This window comes from Rhea pennata, chromosome 7 (assembly GCF_028389875.1).
Source record: "Rhea pennata isolate bPtePen1 chromosome 7, bPtePen1.pri, whole genome shotgun sequence".
NCBI lineage: Eukaryota > Metazoa > Chordata > Aves > Rheiformes > Rheidae > Rhea > Rhea pennata.
This window is the reverse complement of record NC_084669.1, coordinates 37140881-37165136: the sequence shown is the minus strand read 5'-3', so window position 1 is coordinate 37165136 and position 24256 is coordinate 37140881. Positions and strand designations below refer to the sequence as shown.

Sequence of the window (24256 nt, the reverse complement as noted above, 5' to 3'; positions counted from 1 at the left end):
CGCGCCGCTGAAGCCGCCCCGCGCGCACGGCAAGGCTCGCGCTGCGGCGGCGGCGGCGGCGGCTGCTGCTGCTGCCGCCTGGGCGGGGGGGGGGGGAGGGGGAGCAGCTGGGCGGGGCTCGCGGGCGGCGCCAGCCAATCGAGGCTCTCCGTCGCCCGGCCCGGGGCTTGTCAAGCGACGGGGCAGCCGCCAATCAGAGCCAGGCGGCCGCTCTGTGCGGCCAGAGGATTGGCCGCTGCCTTCCCTCCCCTGCGCGCGGCGGGCGGGGCCGCGCTGGGGCTGGAGGGCAGGGAATCTCCACGGCCGGGCGCCGGGGGGCGGCGCCCGCGGGCGGGATAGGCCGCGGGGCGGGGCCAGCGCGGGGGGCGGGGCCAGCGCGGGGGCGGGGCCAGCGCGGGGGCGGGGCCGGGAGCGTGCAGGGGCGGGGGCGCGCGCCGGGGAGCGGGGAGCTGCTGCCCTGGGGAGAGGTGCAGGGCGCACCAGGGGGGGATGCACGGGAAAACGATATGTATACGGGCCTCCCCGCGTGGGAGGTAAAGAGGCCGGACGCGGGAGAAGTCCTGTGAACGGATGTTCGCTTTGCTGGTTTTCCTTAGAAAGGGTTTTCCCGCTTTGCCTGAGGGATGCTGTAATTACGTTGGCCATTCCCGGCGAGCGCTTTCGAGGACGCGAGCACCGAACGCAAAGCCCGTGCGTCCGGCTCTGATCTCTGCCTCCGGCGCGCGCTTGCCCGGCTTTTCCCCCCTCTGCCGCCTGCACGTCCAGTTGCGATTCCTGCTTCCCAACCGCGGCAGATGTATTTTACTGCCGCCTGGCAGAGCTGACGGTAGCAGTTGCTAAAATACCGCGCTGCTTTTGCAGTTAAAGGCTTTCCATTTATTTTATTATTATTATGCAGGTTAGGGCTTTCAAAGCTGATTAGTTGAGTTAAAGTGCTGGAATCTAGCGTCACGGGTGCATTTCCTGGGGGGAGAGCCGGGCACCTGTGCTACCCGGCCCACTGTTGCCAAACTATTGCAGCTGAAGAAATTTCGACAACGCAGAGAGCACTCAAGGAGCAGCAGAGGTTGGTGCAAAAAACGTCCTGGGGCCACAAGGCCCCTGTGCCCAGGGAGCAACAGCCGAAATGCAGGTTTTGCACCTTTTTTTGCTGCGTATTGCTACGCCTGCTGTTAGGGCTTGCGTTATAACCACGTGGCAGCCCAAAATCACCTTTTTCCCTGGCTCATGGCATCTCCTCTCCAGTTTTGCACATTAGAGAATTGTTTGCAGCACGCTAGCGAAATATTTGCACTTCAGCCCACTTTGATCATGCAAAATTGTCTCCCCATTTAAAAAGTTTCTGCTGGTTTTACTTGCTGCTCCGCGCTCATGGCAGAGAAGCACTTACGGGGCGGGATGGCATCGCTCTGCCCAGCCTTCACGGCTCTCCCATAATCTCTTGCACAAAGTGCCGGGCCGTCGGTCGCGCCTGACGGTGAGATGCTTCCCCCAGCGTGGGAAGAGTGGTGCACGCTGCAAACATGCGCAGGGCACGTCCCTATCGGCCCTCGAGCTCCCGAGGAGGCAACGAGGCTCCGAAGAGCCTCTTCAGCTGCGTGCAAAATCGTGCGTTTAACAAGTCTTTCTCCGTGCTGTTTTTGCTGGAGCCAGCTGAATATCGGAAAGCTGTTCTCAAGAATAATTGATGGGCAAAGCGTGCCAACGTTTGCAATTAATATTATTTGCAGCAATTGTGCACGATTCCCCATTTTCTAGAGCGGGTCCCAAGCTGCACGCGAACGTGCCGTTGCTCTGTGGACGCTGTCGCAGCCCGTTCCCCCCACGCGGGGAACCCGGGGAAAGAGCGCCTAGGGTTTGCCTGCCTTGGCCTTTTTGGAAAAATACCATGGAAGAGCGGTGGTGCCTGCTGCAATGTTTCTCCCCAGCATTTCAACCTGCGACCCGGCCCCTGGTTCAGGCTGAGTCTGCTCCAGATTAGCATCGCGTTACCGGCAGGGAGCCATCCTTATTAATGCCGTTGGTTTTATGGAAAGCAAACTGTTCCCACGCAAGCTGCGGTTATTAGTGCGTGTTTACAAGCGAGCAGGAGCCTCGGCTCTGGGCGGGAAAGCAGTGCGGAAAATCCACAGCGGCATCCTGGATTTTATTCCTGGTGCCTCGACGGCTTATTTTAAGAGGCGAGAGGGATTGTGCAGCCCGTCGGTGAGCTGCAAAGCCGTCGCTGGCTCCCGAAGTGCCTCCGGGCGGGCGGCTGTGGGAATGCCGGCCCGGGAATGGCCGTGGCTCGCAGGTGGAGTTACGGCATTGCAAGCCCGGAGGCTGCAGAAAAGAAAGCAGCAGGGGGAATTTCCTCACGGAAAGAGGAGAAATTTCATCTTTCCCGAGTCTCCTTTTTCCCCCCTCTCCATGGGTAATACAAGGGAATCGGTGCCGCAGTGTAACAACGGCCGGGACAGGCGGTGCTACCTCACCGCTTGTTTTCCTAGAAAGGAGAGATCAAATTTTGTGGGATGCAACTTAGCATGTGACCGTAGGAACCAAGGCGTTTTTGGGTGCCGCAGAGGAAGGCAGCGGGGTGAGCTCGGGGAGGCGCACTGGAAGGAGTCCGACCTCAGGCCGTCCGGTCCCGGCAGCAGCTCCGTCCGAGGGAGGCCCGCTGCCGGAGCGACGTCGGCCTGCGGCATCTCCGTGCTGCAGACCCAGGAGAGACGCCGGCAGGCCCGTCCGCCCGCCGTGGCACGCTGGAGCGACACCGGCTCGCTGTCACGTTTCACTAGGAATTTGCACGGGTTACGGAAAGGGAGCAAGGACTTTGTGCGCCACGCGAGCGTAATATGAAGTAATGAGAAGATCAATGTTTATGGAGCAAATAAAAAGGGCAGTTTCCAGAAGATAACTCCAGCACAGACAATTTCTAGATGCAGCACGAGGAATGGAGACAAGGAGCCCTGACCTCTCTGCTTCGGGACGCTCTCGGCACTAACGCGGTGGGAATGGACGGAGAAACGCCGGTTTCTGGATCTCCTCCGCGGCCCACCAGCCCCGCGGGCAGGCGCCGCTCCCGCGCTCACCGTCTCCGTTAGCTGCCTCTAACGAGTAACGCGAGCGACGACGGTTTTGGCTTGGGCCGTGGCCCGAAGAGCGGCGTGCAGCGAACGTGCGCTCGGAGCGGCAGGATGGCAGCGCCCGGGGCAAGGCCGGCGCCCTCCGTACGGCTCCGTTTGGAAACCGTGGGCTTCAGGAGCCGGAGCGGACGGGAGGGACGGAGGGTGCCGAAGTGCCGACCCCCCCAGCGAAAAGCCCCTGCGCAGCCAGCACGCCCTGGGACCGTGTATGGAGTCCTTTAAGACCCTAAGCAGAGCTATCTTAGACCCTATATACAGGCCTTCCAGACCTCGTATATCAGTTCCTCAGACCCTGTGAAAAGGCGTCTCAAGCCTGATAGATATACAGATACAGATACACACTTCTTATATGCATACTCCTTAGACCCTATAAAAAGGCCTCTCTGGCCTTCTCTATAGGTTCTTCAGGCCCTGTATATAGGCCCTCAGGCCCTACAGATAGGTACCCTAGACTCTGTATACTGGCCTTTCAGGCCCTATATATAAGCACAGGTCTCTCAGACCTGATATATAGGCACCTTATATCCTGTATACTGGCCTTTCAGGCCCTGTAAAAGTACAGGCCCCTTGGATTCTTTATATATAGGTACCTTATGCCCTGTATACCAGTCTTTTAGGCCCTATATACACACACACATATATATATGTACGTATGTAGCTTATGTCCTCTATACCGGCCCCTCAGGCCCTATATAGGTACAGGCCCCTTGGACTCTTCACATAGAGCCGCCTTAAACCCTACTCAGCGGCGGTCAGCCGGCACCTGGGCGCCGCGCCCCGCCCCCTCGCCGGCGCGCCCCGCCCCCTCGCCGGCGCGCCCCGCCCCCTCGCCGGCGCGCCCCGCCCCCTCGCCGGCGCGCCCCGCCCCCTCGCCGGCGCGCCCCGCCCCCTCGCCGGCGCGCCCCGCCCCGCCCCGCCCCTCCGCCCGCCACTATCCCGGCGTGCCTCCGCTGGCGGAAGGGTGGCCGTGGTTCGTGCGGTCGCTCTGGTCGGCGGTGTCGGTGCCTCGGGAGGTCTCTGGCGGCGGGCTCGCGCTGAGGTGAGCGGGCGGCGGCCGCCGCCGGTTGGGGTTTTCCCGCGCGCGCTGGTCCAACTGCCCGTAACGGTCGTTCTCGGTGGCGGGGCGGCGGCGGTGGCGTCGCTCCTCGAGCTGTGGCGGGCCGGGCCGCGCCGTGCCGCGCCGTGCCGCGCCGTGCCGCGGGGGCACTGCGGGTCCCCGCGGGGTGTCCGGGGCCCTGGTGAAACCCAGGAGCTCTGTGCGGAAACCCGCTGTGGCCGGTGATGTTCGTTCTGGTTTTGTAGCTTCTGCGTGGGAAAGTACTTTGCTCCCAGTGAGAAGGTGTTCTTAAAAAGTTAATATGGGACCTAAAATTAGTTTATTTGATCTCTTAGGAGTTATTTAGTGTTCTGGAAGCTTTTTGTAGTTGAAATCGTGCTGTCTGAGTCTTGGCAGTTCCTAGTGCTTGGTAAGTGGCTTTATTGATGGGTGAGAAGCGGGCGAAAGTGCTTGGGTCCTAGCTGCGTTGTGTCGGTATGCTCTAAGCGCTGCCTCTAGAGTGAGCAGTTATGATGCTGCCCTGAAGCAGGTGAGGTATGTGGGTGAGTATTCTGCTTCTCTGATGTCCAGAAATGCAATAATCTTCAATGCTGTGGGAAAGCAGGTGGATTTTGGTGGATGTTGTTTACTGGGGCTTCCTGCTGATCTAACTGAGGCCTTTAGGCACTATTGCAGCGTACATAAATAACAATAATGTAGCGGCTGCTCTTTAAAAGATGGGGAAAAACGTCTTACTAAGTTTTGCAGTGCATTCGGAAGTGAACTTCTATATGGTGGCAGCCATGCTTCCAAAGGAAGCTGTATGTATGTGGCTCCTCCATCTTCTGGACCCTTCTCACATCTCATCATTTAACATCGCAGTAGTAAACATCATAATTTCTTCTCTTTTCTTAAATTAAGCTTTAAAGTTTGTACCTAGATTACAATTTTTTTAGATATGACATACTGTGAAAAATGTATGTAAAGCAATGACTGCATCTCTGTAGTTTGGCAGGTATGACAGATACGAATCTGGATGAACCAAAGGTTAGAAGAAGCTTTTGTGGGTGCAGAGGGTGTGTGGTCAGGACTCAAATCCAGAGACTTCCAAGCGGAGATACCCAGTGCCTCACTATTGAGTTCCTGCGATGTTTTGTTTTGTCCTGAAATGGGTAAGGTGAAGGCACAGTTGAAGGCTGCTGGCTATAGGGCAGCAAATCTTCATGTTTGCCTCCACTTTGGAGACTGGCTCCATGAGAAGTCATTGAGAACTGCATTTTGGCTGTTGGATGGCCCTAGCCCAGGCAGCAGCCACTGATGGGGAGGAGCATGACTTAGCTTGGAGTATGTGAGCACATTCACTAGGGATGCCTGTCTGATACATCTAGCTGAGGGGTTAGTAAAGTACAAGTTGCTCGTGCTGTCCGTTAATGATGAATGCTTGCCCAAAGCTGTTTGTGTATGGCCAAGAATCTAGAAGTTCCTCTGGAAAATTGGTCCTGTCTCTATAGTCATCTCACTTGTGTTCTTTAACTATTTTTTCTGTGATGTTTAGAGCTTGCTCTAAGAACAAGCTTAAAGCGCACAATTCATTATTCCGTTGGACTCATTCTTAGGATGGTGAGTTGACTTAGTGTTGGGGTTCTTTGTTCTGTTTTGTGTTATGCCTTAGAAAAAAGTTAGAATAGAACAAAACACGTTGTTATACAATCAAGCTTTGGACTTCTCTGCTAGAAAAGTTGGATGAGGTGGAAGGAGAAGCAGGAGGGGGAAGAATAATAGATCTCGTTATGTTACATAGTGGTGCTTAGTCCCTCTGTGTTAGTTTAGATTTATTTTTGTCATTACTATGGGTAATTGCTAACAGTGTTGCCAGGGCTACAGGGGTTGTTGCTATATTTTATACCTAGTGTCCAAAACAACTGTTCTTAATAGAGTTTTGTTGAGTAAGTTTAATTTCTCTGACTAGCCCCACTGTATTTGATGTGCAGTTTATCTTTGGAAAGCCTTTCAGTGTGAACTTGTGTTAATGAACTATTGAGAGTATAAAGACCTGACTTTTATTGTGATTTAGCTATACCATATTTGCCTTTGATTTAATGAGTTACTTGGGAAAGATGGTACATCTGAGTGAGGGCAGTGACATCTAATCTGTCTTGAACTCTTTTAGAGCGTGTGTATATGCTCTTGTAGACACCGTAACAGTTGTCATCTTTGGCATTAATGTTTGGGGAAAGTTTGTTCCTGGGTTCTGTTTTTTTCTCTTTTTTCCTTCCCCTGTCTTTGAGAGGTAGTCAATACATTTTGCTGAGCCTCAGGGAGGGGGAACAATTCTCTCCTACGTGTATTAACTCTCTAAGAACATCTCAACATCTAGGTGACTTGCACCCCTCTTTGCTGTGGTGTTGTCCCCGTGGCTGCCTCGCAGGCCTTCCCAGCCAAGCGAGAAGGAGCTGCGTGCATCTGCTGGCATCTGTTCGATGGTTGGAGCTTTGCAAGGCTTCTCTTGCATGTGGAGTGGGAGAGCATGCAGTGGGCAGAGACTTTAAAAATGACTGCCTTAAGGATGAATAAATAATTTATATTAGACTTGAGAGATTTTTCTTAATATAGCGGGCTCCACACTAGTAACACCTTGTGGATTTATTACAACCACTTCCTCTTTTTTGCTTACTTGAAGTTTATGGTCCCAATTCATCAGAATGCTGCTTGGAGCATGGCATGTGGAGAACCCAAATGCGTGTTATAGCACTAAGCAGCTTGACCGCTTCCCCTTACAAAACCACTCTGAAGCCAGAGGGCTGTAGAAACTGCACTGATGAAGACTTTGAGGAGCTTCCCGATGCTGCTCTCAAGACTTGTCTGCTGTGCCAGCATGCCACTGTAGCAGGGTCGCCTCCTGCGGAGCGGTGGCCTGGCTCTCCGTGTGATTATGGAGTTGATAGGCATCCATAAGGCAGAAAGTGCTAAGCAGTCCAGCACAGAGATGCTGTTTAGTCAGATCTACCCACTAGGGTGGAAAGAACAAACAAGGCAGCCCTTCTTGAGACCTTTTCCCCTAGGAACTTGGGTCAGTTCAGACATGAGTTAAAATAAAGACGTCTGGCTTCAGAGAGCTTTCAGCTTATCAGCTGTGTAACTTACATTTTTTTTCTTCCCTCTCTTCTCTTGGCTTAATTTTACTGAGATGTGAGTACTATGTGTAATGTGAGTAGTGGGGATGACATGTGTGAGCACTAACGTGTGCAGCCTGACTGACAGGAGAGAAACTGTGTGAAATGCACTGCTAGAAGTAAAGAGCTACAGTCTTTACTGTGGGTTGTGGTGGTTCTTTTTTTTTTTTTTTTTTTTTTTTTTTTTTTTTTTCTTTCCTTATCTTCTATGCTCTTGAAGCAAAACATTGCAGTTGCCAGGAAGTAATTCTCTGTGTTCTTGTGGCGTAACTGCTTATCATACCAATATAAGGTGGGAGCTAATATAACAAACCTGTGCTATAGGCAAGGCTGCCTGTTGGGGTGTGTGTGTGTGTCTGTTAGCATCTTATGGCCCTGCTTTTAATTACTTTTAACTGTGCTGAACTAATCATCTGGCTGATGTTTTCCCTTACAGCTGTGCTGCTTGGAGTTGCTGTTCTGCTTTAGGAAAAAATCCTGGATGAACATTTCAGTAGGAAAATATGTTGGCTATTTGCAGTGTTAAAGGTTGTGCTGGCTTTTCTCTTGGGAGGCTGTAGTGGCTTTGGAAGGAGGAAGGTAGTGAGCTGTGGAAGAACTGTGCAGTGTTGAGCTGCCTGGTAACCCAACCCTAATTTAGGCATGTTCGTGGAGTATCAAAAAACCCCCGCAAACCTCAAAACCCTCTTCTAACTCACTGTTTGCATGTGCTAAGTAAAAATTTGATGGAGCGTAGTAAGTCACCCTCATCTGGAGTACTGTGTCCAATTCTGGGCTCCCTAGTACCAGAGAGACATGAAACTACTGGAGAGAGCCCAATGTAGGGTTATGGAGATGATCAGCAGACTGGAACACCTCTCCTATGAAGAAAGGCTGCCAGAGTTGGGCCTCTTTAGCCTGGAGAAGAGCAAGCTAGGAGGGGGTCTTATGTATGGCTACAAATAACTGAAGGGAGGGTGTCAAGAGCTTAGGGGCAGACTCTCTTCAGTGGTGCCAAGTGATAGAGCGAGAGGAAACATCACAAACTGAAATGCAGGCAGTTCCATCTGAATATGAGGAAAAACTTCCCTGTGAGAGTGACAGTGCTGGAACAGGTTGTCCAGAGAGGTTGTGGAGTCTTCATTGGAGATATTCAAAACCCTCCTAGACATGATCCTGGGCAAGGTGCTCTAGGTGATCCTGCTTGAGCAGGGGGTTTGGACTAGATCTCCAGAGGTCCCTTCCAGCCTCAAGTGTTCTGTGATAGTGAGGTATCTTAGCGGGGGGGAGGGAAGCTAACTAAAGGTGCTCACATTGTGCACCTGGTCCATCTGGAGCAACAAAATGCGTGTTGCCTAACACAGGGTTATGGAGCAAATATGTACTGGCTCCGTCGTTGTCTGTTTCTCTGGGAGGCTGGAGGGGCGACAGGCCAGTGGATCAGGCAGCAACATCTTGGGCAGCATAGCTGCTGTGAGAAGAGAGCCTAGAGGGTCCTATGGCTTGTAAACATCCTCTTAAATCTTCTAGTATTCAATGGTATGCTACCAAGAGTCTAGAAAGTACTCAACAGTGGATTTTAAGCTCCTCTAACCCATGTTTTTGTTTATATGTGAAAACTGTTCTCTAAATGACCCATTTGCTGCAGAAATTGTTGTGATATTCATTAAACTTCCTGTCATAAAGAAGTTAAACTCCTATGCACTGAAGGAAAATGAAATGTGAGACTTGCTTGCATTAACTTCTGCCTGCTTGCGTCTCTGTTAGTCACAGTGCAACTTTGCCTTAGAGTCCTGCTGTGCTGTTCAGTCTGATGCAGTCAGGAACACGAATAAGCTACTGGTGGTCGTCTCAGAGAGCTTGTCCTGTTTTCTTTGGGCAGGTTAACAGGATAAACTGCAGGACTTGCAAATCATTTAAAGTCTCAAAAGGCCTAGGGATAAGTATTATAGGTGTTTGGGTGATTGAAGTCTTATAGAAGTATATGGTTGAGTTTTGTTATTAATACCGGTCCACTTCATCTTTGTTTTGCCTATCCTTGGCAGCGTTTATAAGCTGTACTTGTTTGTTATGGGTTGGAAAAGTACTGCAGTGTTTGGATTATTGATACCACAGAACAGTTCTTAAATCAATAATTAGGTATTTATACATTCAGAGTGGAATACACTCAGAAAACCTAAAATTAATTTGGTACCTGTCTTCTCTCTTCCTTAGAGCCCTGAAAGGTGTGTCGTGTATCAGTGCAGTCATTCAAAGTTTCCTTTTTTCCATCTTGGGAAGGGGACGGAAATTACACTCTTATTCAAGTAATCTTGATAGTCTCTTTTTGTTCCAGAGAGTGTAGTAGAAAGCCTTACTTTGAAACGGTATCCTGTAAGCATTACATTTTTCAAGCAACATTTGAGAGAGTCATCAGTTTTAGATCTAGAAACAATCCTTTACTCACTTCTTAAAGTGACAGTTGTGTGGAAGACAGGTTTATTATAGAAGCATGTTGATAGATACTATTCCGTTTGCTGCCATAACATTTCTTGAAATGGACTGTGCTGGGATATAGAAATACTTGTTTCACTTTTGCCAGCGTTCCAGTGGCCTTGCTGGCAGGAGCTCAAGCAAACAGTCACAGTGTTTTAACATAGCTGCCCAGAGCCTGTTCGCTGAAGTAGTGCTGGGAATGCTTGTGTACCACGACAAAAACTTATTTGCCAATTTTACAGATGCTCGGTGCCTGCTGGGGCTTGGCGGGACCCTCAGTGGTGAGGAAGCATCTCTGTAGATGTGACTTTGGGTGAGGTGGTGCTGTCTGGAAGAAATCAGTAGGAAACTGTTGTCCAGGATTGTTTCGAGTGTGGGGTAGATTTTTTTTTTTTTTTTTTTAACACCAAAACTGACTTTTGAGAAAGGTGCTTTGCAGATAGCAGGACGCGTGGACGGCATTTCCACTGTAAATGCAGAAGATGGCTGTATCTCTTTAGGGTGGTGCATTTGACACCTTTCAGTAAGAAACAGAAGGAGTCACAGTAAATTCTGAACTGAAATAGTATTGTGTATCTAAGCACATACCATCTCTAAGTCTTTGGTCTGTAGTGAAAGATTCAAAATGCTATAAGACAGGAAAAATGGATAATTCTGACTTTTTTTGGTGGCGTAACTCATGCACTCTTTTATTGCAAATTCTGTAATGTTATTGGAGAAGTCCTTGACCAATAAATTCTAGGTTATTTGGGCCTGCTACCATGCCTGTGACAGCGTTTTTTTTTTTTTTTTTTTTTAATCAAGTAAATCTGCTATGAAGCTTGCTTTCACGTGTTCCAGACCTGATCCAGACGATACTCTTCATTTGTGATGGTGCTACTGGAGATGTGGGGCAGGAGTGGGTGAACCTGGCCAAGCACTAGCCAAGCACTGATCCTTGTTGTAACTGGTCATTTAACGCACCTGTATGTGCCAAGGCCTGTGTAAGAGTGGGACAAGCAGCAGCTACGGTGAACTTCCCCTTTCCTCGCCCATGTTGGTTTCTAAGAGCCAGGAAAGCAGGGCCTTAAATGCTTTGCATTGACAGCAGTGCCATGCCACTACTGTCTTCTGTCCCTGCCATCACTTGTCACGTGTCCCCCATCCCTCCAGGGAACAAGCAAATGGCTTCAAATAATGGGTTTTGGTTTTCTTATTTTACAAAGAAAATAGCTGACTTCTCTGGGTGTGTGTGTGTGTGTGTGTTTCTTTTAAGTCTCCAGGTTCTCTTAGGCTCAGACTGTTGGGCTTTTACCTGTTACATTTAGAGTTTGTAGCTCTTTAAAATGTAACCCAAGCTTACCTAGAAAGGAAGAAAGATTGGAGATGAACAATGTTGCGGTTTACTTCTACACTGTTTACACAGGTTAGCATGTGTCTGCTGCAGGTGAAGTCAGTCTGCAGCAACACTGAAATTAAGACTCAATGTCTGTGCAAATTGTATATTTCTTACCCTTTATTTTAACTTCTTTGTTTTGATATGTTTGATGCAAACTTTGAAGCGTTGCTGCTTCAAGAGCTATGGGAGTAGCTGTGTCGCTTAACTACTGCCTTAGCTGTGATATAAACGTAGGAAAATTAACAGCTGGTTTATGTTGGTCTGCATCGAAGAATACAGAAGGGTTGTGATGGTATTAGATATTGTGTGTGCAGCTGCCCCAGGTATCTGGTCACTGTCTTTCAAGTCACCTAGGAGGTTGTCCCAATCCGTTAACATAAAGTTTTACAGCTCTGATGCGTGGAGAGAGATATTTAAATCACTCTTCTGACAGTCTTTAAAGTATGATTCTTAACACATGCTTTTAAAGGCTGCTCTTGCCACTAAAATAATGCTCTCTCCTTTTTTTTCCTTCCCTGGAAATGGAATTTTTCCTAGTTCTGAATCTGGCTAGAGGGATGGGCATGTGGTCAACCCCGGATGAGACCTGGGAGCGTGAACACAACGAAGCTGATGGTTTCCACTTGACAGCAAGGCCTCGGATGTGTTGACTGAAATTCTGGGGGGCTGGGAAGTAAAACTCTTCCATCAGCTTGAATCCACTGATCTGCATTTTGCCTTTCAGTTTGCACAAGCTGTAGTTAGAGTGAGGGAGGTGGTGGAGGTTCCTGCTAAGATGCTGTTACTTGTTGGTGTCTTGGCTTCTGCCCTCAGCTGTCAAAAGCAAATGAGATGTTTGTTCCAGGTGAGTGTACAAACACAAGGCTGCTATCTGATCAGCTTGGCTAAAGCCAAGCATTTGTTGCTGGCTTGTGAGTGCCGAGAGTGAACTTCTCGGACAGCTCATGTTCTGTAGCACAAGTACATTTCCTGTAGAAACACAGGCTTACTGGTTCCCCTTTTTCTAAAGAGAGATCTCTTACATTTGAGTTTAATGAAATAACCAGTTACTGCAAAAGCAACTGCAGCAGTTCAGACCTGATTTAATTTTGTGGGGAGCCAGCACTCTTTTCCTGAATGCCCGAGGATCGCCATTTGGTAGGTGCAGTGCAAATGTACATACTTGAGACTTCTTTTTCTTTTTATTTGTTTGTTTATTTTTACCCCCTTAGCTTTGGTAAGACTTTTTGATGCCACTTATCCAATTAAATTTCAGCGAAGTGTAGCAGTTCAGACATGAGTCAAGAGAATTTTCCTGAATAAGCAAGTGGCTGTGGCTAGGTTTGGTGGGGCTTCTGTTTAGAAGACAGCTGGGAATGGGGGAAGTGGTTGTGTGTTGACACTCAAATGGAAGTGCTCGGTGAGTTAACAAATCTCTTTACTCGGTGTAGGAGAAAAGAGGTACAAGCAGTTCTCTCCTTCCAAGCATGGCAAAGGAATCAAAAAAAAATTTTTTTTTAAGTTGGACATGTATCTACAGATAACTAAAGGTTGCTTAAATCACTGCTTTCACAACCTAGTAAGTTTTTTTTTTTTTTCTCCCCTCTTCAGACTCCTTTGGTCTGCTCTTCCAACACCATTTACTCTGAAACCCGTGTTTATTCATTAACACCGGTTTGCTTGGCACCAAGTAAGCTGTAAATGCCTTTTAAATCTATTTCAGCAGCTCTGGGGTTTTCTGTTTGATTTGTTGTTCTTCTAACGTACATGAAGTTGGCTGTTAGCTTGAGAAAGGGCAGGAGCTTCAAAGAGCATCTTTGCATTTGGTGCAAGAGTTAGGTATTCTCAGAAAAAGTGTAATGAATGGAAAAGCAAGTCAGGCACTTCTTATTACGATTTTGTAACAGCCTTTTGAGAAATGCTTCATTCATGGCAGTTCAGAGATGACTTTGTAGCCCAGCTAGCTCCTTTCTGCCCTGGTGGGGTGTCCAATGTGACAGCATCTGTGCTGTTCAAGTGCAGTTGTGTAGGGTTCTCCCTCTCTCCTTTTCCCCTTACTGACATCTTAAAATTTTGATCCAAATTGCTAGACCACTTCCCGTCGACCCAAACCAGGAAAAGCGAGATAAATCACTTATTATTAAGAAATGATATTCCTGCTGGCCATTACTTCCAAAGTGTTGCACTCTGTGCCCCTGTGGCAATGGCGCTCTGATGGATCTTTCCTCTTTCCAGTCTGTGTAAATGTTCTTGCCTCTCCTCTGAAAGCACCTTTGCTCTATTGCGTGAGCTTCCGCGGCTGCTGGGATGTTTGCGAAGACAGCATGATGATTTGAGAATATTTGCTTCAATGAAGAGAATTTCAAATTTGCCTCATCGAGGTAGAAGTACCTCATAAAGCAAGGCTTTTATCTGTAAAAAGGCTATGAGAATTTTGTTACAGCTCTGCTTGTTAAGACCTGGTTCCTATTGAAATGCTGCTGAGGAATTTGTTACTGCTGGGGCTTACTGTAATCTCTGCCTAGAAAAGGCCAAGGAGTGGGCTGCCTTTGAAAAAGGGAGAAACTTGTAACCACAAAAAGTAGCTTTCAGTTCTGTGGAAGGTAATAGCTGTCCTTTAAAAAGCTGCTGTGCTTTACCGGAGACAGAATGTCTGAAGTATTAGGCAAATATCTAACCTTGCTGAAGGTGCCGTTTTCAGTGCCACAGTAACAGATGTAATTGCTTTATGTTGTTCTCTTGCGTTTTTGTTTCTTGTTAATTTTTCAAAAGCTGCTGTTCCTCATATCTGCATCCATTCATAAGTCCTCTAGCAGCTGAGCTTGCAGATCTTTTTTTTTTTTGGCTAGTTAGCTTGCCAGCCTATGCATCTTTTGCTGTTTTAATTGACACCAAAGTCTTTATCCTAAATAGAACAGAAATGTTTGAAGGTGCCTGAGCAAAGATCTTTCCCCAGTGAATAAATGCTCCCATCTCCTTTCTAATATTATGGAGAGGAAGACCAAGACCAGGTTAGCTACTGAATTGTGCATTATAAATAATCCTGTTGTAATTCCTAATAGTGTTGTATTGCAACTAAATTGGAGTCTTGTGTGCACATTGCGCTGTCTTCTCTACGTAGCACTGAAGGTCAGTGAAGTTTTTTCTTTTCTAGTTTTGTCAGTTTTAATCAAGGTTTTCTGTGTGGATGTATTTGGGCTTCATGGCTCTTCATAGTTCAGCATTGCTTGAGCCTAAGGGTTGAGCTGCTTTTGGATTGGTAAGAACTGGCATGAGTGACTTGTATAGCTCGATGAGAAATGGATTTGTTCTGGATAGCAAGTAGTGTTTCGGAAAAAATCGGTAGTTGATAACAGACTACTCACTTTAAAGGTGAGGAAATGGGGGGGGGGGAAAGGGGTAGTCGTAGAGAAGCTTAAGTTGTACTTAAATTAAATATAGTTAATAGTAAGGATATGCATATTAAGTTGGGAGGAAGAATACTTGTGCATAAAAGCAGTAGTGGACCCAGCTGGGTCTAAAGCTGGCTGTGCTTTTTGCTAAAAAAAAAGCACTTTTATTTTCACTTTAAATGTCTTAGTGCTAAATGGATCCATGTGGTATAATAAAACAACTCATGAGATGTGAATGGCATAAATAATGAAGTCTTAATGGATATTGTCCTAGTAAATCAGGATACTAGATAAGCCACATTAATGGTAAGGTGATTGCAAAATACCAGAACATGCTCTAATGCAATGTTAGACTGAAACTTTAAACACAAGTAATGAAATACAATAGTATGATTTTAATAGCAGCTGCATTCAGAGTAGAAGAGAGGTTAACATTACATCCTGGCTACATAAGGAGCGGCACTGATCAGCTCCCAGGGGAGGGCGATTGATTGCTGGATATAGTACAGGACCTCAAAGCTGAGTGTGCATTTGTGTGGTTCACTGTCTAGTCTGTAGACTGTGTCATATGTTTCATGCAATCAGACTTGACACGCAAGCCTATTTTTGAACAGTGTACAAGGAGGACTCTTTTCCCTATCTCAGGAGAGATCTGGAGATGTGTTTCTCAGTATTTTTAGGATTTCTGTCTTACTATTTTTTGGAAATACCTAATCTTAGAAAACATATCTCTGCCTCCAAAAGAAGACTATAAAGCCAGCTCCTTACTTGTTTTGAGGAAGGGCAGACTGCAGCATTCTTGCCTAGGGGTTTCTAAATACTAGCTTCTAAATTAACTTAGTTTTCTAAATCAGTCTTTCAGAATCTGTTCCTCTGTTCCACTAATGGCCTTAGTGCTCACACAACTGTAGACAGACACGAAGGAAGAGAATTAGCAGGCATGAAATATTCCTCCCTTCCCCAGGAACTAAAAATGAACCAGCTCTTCCAGGCTGGTTGGAATCTTGGTGACATTACGGATTTTTTTGTGCGTCATTGCAAATCTAACACCGTCAAGAAGATGGTATGCTGAATCTTGAAGAGGAGATAAAACATCTTTGACCTGCAGAATACAGAATGTGGAAGGGATCTGCTGAAGTCCCTGTTGCATGTTTTTCCCGTGGTGGGGCAAATGTGAGCTTCCTTCTAGAAGAGTGCAAGTTGCTCTGAACTTTGGCAGGAAAGGAGGGGAGGGCAGGGATAAAACACAGAAACATGACTGATAGGTTAAGTGGAATTTTTTTGTATTTCATTTTATTTATTAGTTCATTTTGAGAGCTGAGTTTCTTAGCATTAGGTGAACCCATACTGTGATGATGGATAAAAACAAATTGCTAAGCTATGGCTTAGATCGGTGCTAAAGATGTGGCAGTGTATTATGGATTGATGCTGCAGAGACCATCAATCAATTTTGAATCGTGTTCTAAAACAAATGTAGTTTTGCTCTCTGGTGAAATTAATGTGATCAAGCACTGCCCCCAACTCCTATGTGGGAAGAAATTGCTTTTGATAGTGATTTCATCTTCATTCTGAAAATTGATTGGTGTGTCTTAGTAAGTTAATAATGTAGGTAATGTGGGTAATCCTTCTGTGAAAATAGCACTGTTTAAGCTGAAAATCTGGAGTTGCAGCCCCTCTTGGGGAGGGGGGAGGAAGGAGCAGATCTGGAAGTCTGGAGCTAGAAACCCTCTTGGTGCTGTGTTTTGTGTCGGCACACAAATCTCTCTTGATCGTCCTAGTTTGTAAATAGAAAGAGTGCGGAGAGAATTTGGGGGGAGCTGTCAAAATAATTAATTTGTCTGGCTGTGATTTAGTACCTGGAAGGCTGGCTTTCACTGGTTGGCATAAAATGCACTCACCCAGAGGGGTTGTGCAGAAATTTGCAGCTTGTACCTGCAGCTGAAATGAGAGAGGTTGTTGACTTCATGTGAAGCCAACCAAAACCCCTTTTAGCCTGAATGGCTCTGCATATCACAGCTGTGTCCTCTTTCTACAGTTTTCCCCTTAAAATAAGTACTATTCCAAATCTGGAAAACTGCAAGCTTTGAATGTTTTGGTGGTTAAGTTCGGCGCTAAAAGGGGGCAAGGCAATCAGCACAGAGTGTTTGGAAGTAAGTGCCAAGGTAGCTCTTTGCTCATCAGGTCTGGGTGTTGCCAATCAGCTGCCTGCACAAGGAAATTTCAGCCCAGAAGTGCATGGAATTTGGTGGTGATGCGGATATCTGCTCTGGAGGTGCTGGCGGGAAGAGAAGGGAGAGGGCTAGCCATTTACCCCTCGCAAGTGCATTTGTATTTGTTGAGCAAGGAGTTCCCCGTGTTCAGGGCTGCATTCGGCAAAGAGCAAGTGGAATGAGTTTTGCAGAATTTGTGATGTGCTTCTGTACATCATGCTGAAAGGCATGTTTGGGAAGGGGGATTGGGTTTAAGTATGTCACACTCATTCAGAATTATATAGCTCTGAATAGTCTTTGAATTGCATGAGATTTTACTATCTTATTTTGTGATGCTGCTTGAAGACAGCTTTCTTCAATATGCATCCCTTGGAGACTCGCAAATTTTATTCTGATGTTAATGTTTTTCTCCTCTGTTTTTTCCCCCCCCCCCTAGTTTTATATCTCCACCTTATTTAAGTGTCTTAAGCAATCACACTCATGTTATGAATTTTGTGGACTCAAGTAACTGTAAATGAGTTAACACAGCTTTTGTCAGGGACTGCGCATCCTTTCTCCAGTGTCTGTCTCGCAGCGTGAGAAGAGCTTGGACCTGCTTTGCAGTTTTTTTGGCAGCATAGTACAGTTCCGCTGATACTTGTGACATGTCTTGAATAGTAAGTTTGAAAAACAAGGGCAAAACCTTCTAAATGGTTATCATCCTTGACCTCCTGGTGAGGTCGCAACTGATGCTGAAACAAGTAGAGGAAGCGATATGTATACTGTCCTCAGCAGTATATCTGAAAGTGTTTTTAGGACTTATTTTTAATGCTCAAAGTTAGTTCTGCATTTTGGGAGACTAAAAATTTCTCTCGTGTTCGTGGGGCGCAGTGTTGCACCATGCGATTTGGAGCTATATTTGTGTTAATAGCTATTGCTTTCTGCGGTTGGAGGCGCTGTTTGCGTAGATTTTTGACCGTTCTCTTACGGCTTAAATGTTTGGCCTGGCATTCGCTTCTCCAGAGCGGAGGAGAAATTAGTTAAAATATTGTAGTGGGGGTAGGTTTGATGCTAAAAGTGGGGAAGAATTAGGAGAGAAGAGCAATAAATGTGGCCAAATTAGAAATAAATTTCCAGGCAAGTTTTTAGCAGTCAGATCCAAGTGCTCCCATGCTGCTTGCAGCTCTGTGGTTAACCAGTGCTATGAAATGCTCTGTAGTGCTTTCGCTAAAGGCCGTAGTCCGGCAGCATGCCCACTGCTGCCTGCACGTGCCGAGCTTTAGGCGAGTGAGTTGTCCTGTCTCTTCTCCACGGAAGAGTATGGGGAGGGGCAGAATGTGGCTGAGGTTGCGCTTGGTCGCTGAGAAATATCTCAGTTCTAGGCTTGGCAGTGAAGCTTCTCCTGATTGTTTTGCCCTTTCCCTTGTGCCTAAACTTTTTTTCCTGTTGGATTTATTTGTTGTCCTTTCCTCGCCTCAATTTTTCCTCTTTTCTTCCCAATAACCCTCTTGAAGATGGAAACTCCTGTTTCTAGGTCCTTACCTTGAAATATTGCACTATTAATTGCTAGGAGATGGGGAGCCTTGCTGTGATTGCTTTTCTGATCAGTGTTGCTCTCTTACTGAGCAGCTGGGAGGGCAGGCTTGTGCGTGCCCCTTCTGCAGGGGATTGCACTGTAAATCCTTGCAGCTGAAGCTGCATTGGTCAGTTCAGGTGGAACTCGCAAGTGGAGCCTCTTAGCAGAGCTGAACTTGTTCTGCTGTGCCATACCACTTTTCAAAATGTCGCATGAAATCTTCCTGTGGTCCACAGAATGGATTTGCTACCCTTCTGCAACCTTTCTTATTGGGGCTTTATTGCTTGGGTTATGTCTCTTGCCCGAGTTAGTCTTTTCGGGTACCTGAGACTTTGTCCCTTAGGTCATTTCATCTGAAGCCATCTACCTGGTGAAACATTGGCTTTGGGTTCATGTTATCCACACTGCAGAATAGCTTCTGGGGTGTTTCTCACCCAGAGGCCATCTGATTGGGATGAGGGCATTGGTGCCAATGATCAGAAGGTGTTGGGCTCTTGTTTTGAGTGATCTGTGCTGAGTTTGAACAAGATGTGTCACGGTTGTAGCTACTTAATGTGGAGAAGCAGTATATTTAGAAATGCACTGAATGTAGGCAGCCATTCTGCCTGTTCCCTCTTGACTGTGTGTTGACACTGGCCCTTTTGTGGGACACAACTGACAGGCAGCATCCAGGCTGGAAACAGGTTGGGAACTTCCCTGCAGCGGCTGCTGTGGCAGAGGGCATCTCTGCATGCTCTGGAAATGTCCCAGCTTGGTTTAATAACTGTGTGGCTCCGAAAGCTCATTTAGCGGTTAACGACTGTTCCTGGCAATCTCCTGCAGAAGCTTTTATGCCTAGGCACTGACTTTTAAATACTAATTCTCTTTTTAAGATCATACTGTATAAAGATGTTACTGATTTAAATTTTCAACTCGCATTCTGATGCTAACGTGTAAGCTTAGCACGTCCCAGTAATATTGTTCAAATGAAAATGTCCTGTGAACTCTGCTCTGATTAAAAATTGAAGACCCATCAACTCATTCAGTTACTGCTTTTTGTCTTGTGTCCTTGTGCAAGTGAGGCCAGCTCAGACATCAGAAAGCTGTTATGTGTGTTCCATCTTACACACGGAGACTACTTTGGGTTGTTCGCAAGGAGCACTTCTTCCTCTGAGTTACCTGAGTTTGAAGAGCTCCTTCCTCCTTGTGCTGGGCTAGTTAAGGCATTAAGTCAGGGACCCATCAAATTACCGGGGCTGTGGAAAAGTAGGAACAAGCCTCTTTCTTTTCCTTTCAGTATCTAAAATATATGTGGGAGATGATATCTACCACTTCTTAAAAGCACTGAAGAACCCGGAGCTAGACTTCTGATGCTCTGGATCCTTTTCAGAAAAAAACCAGCAGTGCAAAAGCACCGTGCTGTGGGCATGTGGTATCAGTGGCTCCAGTGAATTAAGTTCCTGCTTCTTGGGATAACGGGGAAACATAGTGGTCTTGTTTTACCCCTCTCTGGAGTTCCTCTCCATTGCTTCCTCATCACAGAACACTTCTGATGTGCCTTTTTCATATATTTGGAAAGCTTAAATTTCTGACTATATGGCTGCTTTTGTGAAGAGTAGGTACCTTCTAAGTAAGCAGAAGTCTCAAATGTTGCTTTAAAAGCTATATTTCATTGCGGAACAGCTTACTGGAGAGTTGTTGTTTGGGAAAATAAAATATACAGAGAAAGCAAGGACGTAAACAGCTATTGAAATAGCATTCTTTGCGTTTCTCTTCTTTTCTTTTTTTGAAGCAACCTGTATGTCTTCAGAATGAATGATAGCTGTTGCAGCTTGGATCAGAAATGGTATTTACTTAATGGGTTGGTGGATTTCTCATGTGTCAAAGCCACTAACATTTCTAATGAGACACTACAAATATGTGAAGGTCTGGGCTGTTCCAGCTTCTCAGCTGCACACATGCATCCATGAGTTCTGTTTGAGCAGCTCATGTTTAATGGTAGAGTGGACAGTTACAAAACTTCACTTGAAAATCTTCAAATCTGTCAATTGTTTCTGCTAAAAAAAAATATCTAGTGTTATCCACATTTTTGTGCCCCATGTCATTCTTTTCTGAAAAAAAATCTATTTTTATTGTTAAAGGATATTAATTTAACCTGCTACTTAGCAAGGACTTAGAATAACACTGGCTTATCTCTTAGTAAAAATACGAACTATCTCTTCCTTGTAGCAGTAATCTATTGAGTTGGCTATATTAGATGCTAACTATTTTGTTTGGTCCTTATTTCCAGTGTTTGGGGGTTAAGGTTTTTCTCTCTGAGCTGCTTTGTTGTGGCTATACAGCAAATTATTTATTTCATTAAATCATGCAGAAATTGTGAGGCAGCTTCATACTGCAAGCTATAATCGTATTATCTCTTGGCAGTTTTATACCTTACCCTGGTTTTATTCTTGCTGCAGTTGGTGTTAGGCTTTTTGTTGCTGCAGTTAGGGCAAGATGCTTTTTTTTACCTTTTTGAAATGAACACCAACTTTCTCAAGTGGTCTTGACTTAAATGTCTGAGGCTTTTAACAAAACATAGCAAGTATTGTGGCAATTATGATTAAAAAAAAAATCATGAGAGTAAAATTACAGATGGCAAGTGTGGGAAACTTAGCTTCCAAAGTGGTGATTTTCTGTTCCAAGATAAGCATACTCTTTATTTTAGAATAATTATGGGAATTGCCTGCTCTCAGCTCTCTTGGGCTATTGGTACCAAGTGAGCACTGCAGTGTGCTTTTGGGTGAGTAACGCAGCATTATCAGGAGCAAAGATTATTTGAACAAGGAAGATAACTTATTTCTTAGGGCTCAGACTGAGAGTGCATGTATGCAGGGCTATAGCCAGCAATCTGAAATGTTGGATCTTTCTGAGCTGAAGAGCAATTGCGGTGGGGTTGATTTTCATTTTGACCGATTAAGTATCTTATGCATATAAGGCTGTAATGAAGAAGGGAAACCCAAATAAAGGGCACATTAGCTGCCTGTGAAAATAACACTTGCAAATTTTCTTTGCATAGGTAACAAATTCATCCCTAGAGGAAAAGTCAGAACATCAGGTTTGTATTGGATGGAAAAAAATTTATATGTGAAAAGAGCTGTTTTTCTTGTCAAAATCTACTGTTCTAAGCAGGAGAAGATTCTCCGATCAGCAGTGTTGGCTGGCTGGCTGTATTTCATTAAGACCTTAATTTTAAGCCTATTTATTTTTAAAGGAATAAACAGTCTGCCCCTAGTAATCCATGGAAGAGCCCAGCAGAGCGAGCAGCCCTGGGGGGACTGGATGGGGGGTTGGGTGCACGGTGAGGAGCAGTGTTTCCGCGCTCCATCCCAGGCCACCCTTGCCTCTAGCTGTGCGGTGCTCCTGCTGCCTTGCCACATCTCCCGTGTCCCAAGGCTCTGCAGCAGCTTTAGATCTGATGTAATTGGTGCAAAATCATGAGCAGAGCCCTTATGTCTGCTTTTCCTGCCTGTACCATGCTAGTCTTGCCTGTACTGTAAAGTCTTCAGACATATACGTCAGCGGCTATTGAGCATCCTAAATTATCTGTTGAATGTTTTTTTTCTTTCCCTCCTCTCCTATTCTCCTGCCTAAGTTCACGTTCCTAGTTCATGTTATGGTATCCTGAGCTGTATGTTGTTTTGATGAAGTACACTAATATATTGAACTGCTTATAACTTAAATGGAATAATGCAGCAATACGTATGCAAAATGGTCCCAAGCTTCTTGTTATTGGGTGTTAATGGCTTAGTAAAAGCATAAGGTGACCTCTTGTGTTACAAAAGCAAGTAGAAGTCAATAAATATTACTTACAGTTTGTCTTATGTGGTTGTTTATTGACTGGATGGGAATAGTTGAACAGAACAGCAAGAATTCCTAGGAAAGAGTGGGTAACAGAAGGAAGAAAGGCTTCTGCTCTGCATTTCCCGTTTTTGGTAAAAGGAGAAAGAATTCCTGTGCTCAACAGTTCTGCTCCCAAGTTGTCATGGTGCTTTATGCTCTATTATGCACAAGTTGACCCTGAGAACCTTCATCAGAAGACTAAATTTTCAACAGTTGGGAAGACTACCTTTTTTTTTACTTTAAAAAAAAAAAAAACACTTTTTCCTTTTAAAAGGAAGGCTTGCGTTTCAATTTTCTGAGCTATCGGAACTACTTTGTCTTTTGTAGCTTGTTTATGTTATCAGGTAATACTTTTGCGGTTTGAATTTCTTCACTGTAGTAATGTTTAATTTGTAGCTTTGGTTTCATATTTGTCTCTGTAATGTTTGTGTAGCAGAATGGATTGCATTTTAAAAGTCTGGACATCTGGAAACTTGCCTGTTACTTGAAGCTGGGTATAATTATTTTTTTTCCCCAGGGTAGCTTGAAAATATTTTAACAATATTTGGATGATCTTAGGGAAGTTCAAAATGACTGAGTGTTTTTGTTTTGCTTTTTTTTTTTTGTGGTTTAATTTGCCTTCTTAAAGTCTAGCTCAGTTTTTTTTCCTCTGGAAAAGTGACTTACTCATTTGCTGTGCTGGTAGGTTCTGCTTGCATCTGTTAGGCCATGGCACTTCAGCAGAGCTGTGCACATGTTCTCACTAAGTATTCTGAGGAAAGGTATGGAGAGGAGTTTAAAACATACTGTAAGAGGAGAGGAGTAAATAGCTAAGATGTGACAGCAAGGTGTGCCAGCCAGGTGTGTGCTAATAAGTAATATTTTTAACTTATTTACTACACTGGCTATGTTCTTATTTCAGAACAAATAAACAGCTGTGACACTTCAGTAACATTTTTCTCTTACTTGACAGGATGCTTCGCCTTCGACTCCTTCCCATTGCGGCAGGGCTGTCCGCCGTCTCCCGGCGCTACCACGGGACGACACATCACCCTGGGGCCAGGCGGAGGCTTGTGGTGGCGGCTTTCCTAGGGACCACCGCAGCGACAGCGAGTGCTAGATTTCTTTGGCAGAGGTAACGTTTCTTTATTTCTTGCACTGCTTTGGTCTTCTGGAAAGTACCTGCAGATATCTTGAAGATCTGCTGGAGTTTCTGTAAGGTGTTGCTGCTTTTCCTGCTTCTGCCGGGTGGGAGGCGCAGGCATGGCTGCTGAATGGGTGACTCCCTGCGGAGCCTCTCTTAGTTGGAGAAGTGCGAGAAGCCTCAGGGCTGAAGAGTTGCCCTTTGGGGCCGTGCTGAGCCAGCCTGTTTGCAGTTGGTGGGGTTTGCTGCCCTGCTTCCCATGTTTTGCCATTTCCCGGGTCTGTGGTGCTGTGCAAACTTTATTTTTTGACTTGGCTAAACTGGACAAAAGTGTAGTGCTTTCAGCTTCTGGAAGGGCTGCTGGGCAAAGCACGTTTAGTCAGTGGATGTTACATTGCTTTTCTTTGTACTCTGCTGACTACTTCACATAAAAAAAATCTAGGGAGGGAGCAGAAGGGGACAATCTATCTTTCAGTGGGTCAGTGGTAAGATAGCTGCAGGCAGGTTTTGGGGCGTTTTTTTGTTTGTTTTTTGTTTGTTTAAGACCCAGAGTTTATAGTTGATGAGCATACCTCCTCATGAGTCATGAAGCTCAAAGCTTCTTTCCATAGCTGTGAGGAGAAAGGCCATATTTGTGTTTGCCTTAAACTCTTGCTAAACTCTGGGCCTGTGCCATGTTTGCAATAAATCAAGGAATCCTTTCACTTCCCTTGAAACAGGAAAGCAGTGTGGCTCCAGCAGGAGCACTCGAGTGCAGGGCTGCAATTATAAAAGTGTCTGAAGGCAAAAGCATCTCTGAAAAATGTATCTTATTTCATTCCTGATGTTTTGGAGGTTGTTCCTCGCTGGCTCGCTTCCAGATCAGTAGGCACACTCGCCTTCTCCCCAGAGTCGCAGCGAATTCTGCATGCGGACTTCGGATTTCTTGTTTATTTTTTTGCCAGTCTGTTTTGTGGCTTGCGGGCTC

At 45.9% G+C, this 24256-nt stretch overlaps 1 protein-coding gene across 2 annotated transcripts in view; it reads left to right on the top strand.

Moving 5' to 3' along the window:
* Positions 1–4088: 4088 nt before the first annotated feature.
* MICU1 (mitochondrial calcium uptake 1) overlaps positions 4089–24256 on the top strand; it is a 117729-nt gene continuing 97561 nt past the window's right edge. The window contains exons 1-2 of one of the 2 annotated variants that reach the window (XM_062580366.1): positions 4089–4167; positions 23119–23280. In XM_062580366.1, coding sequence (XP_062436350.1) covers positions 23120–23280 — 161 coding nt within the window. In that variant the 5' untranslated portion in view covers positions 4089–4167; position 23119. Of the gene's footprint in view, positions 4168–22921; positions 23007–23118; positions 23281–24256 lie in introns of those variants that run through there. The other variant, XM_062580365.1, reaches the window with a different exon arrangement.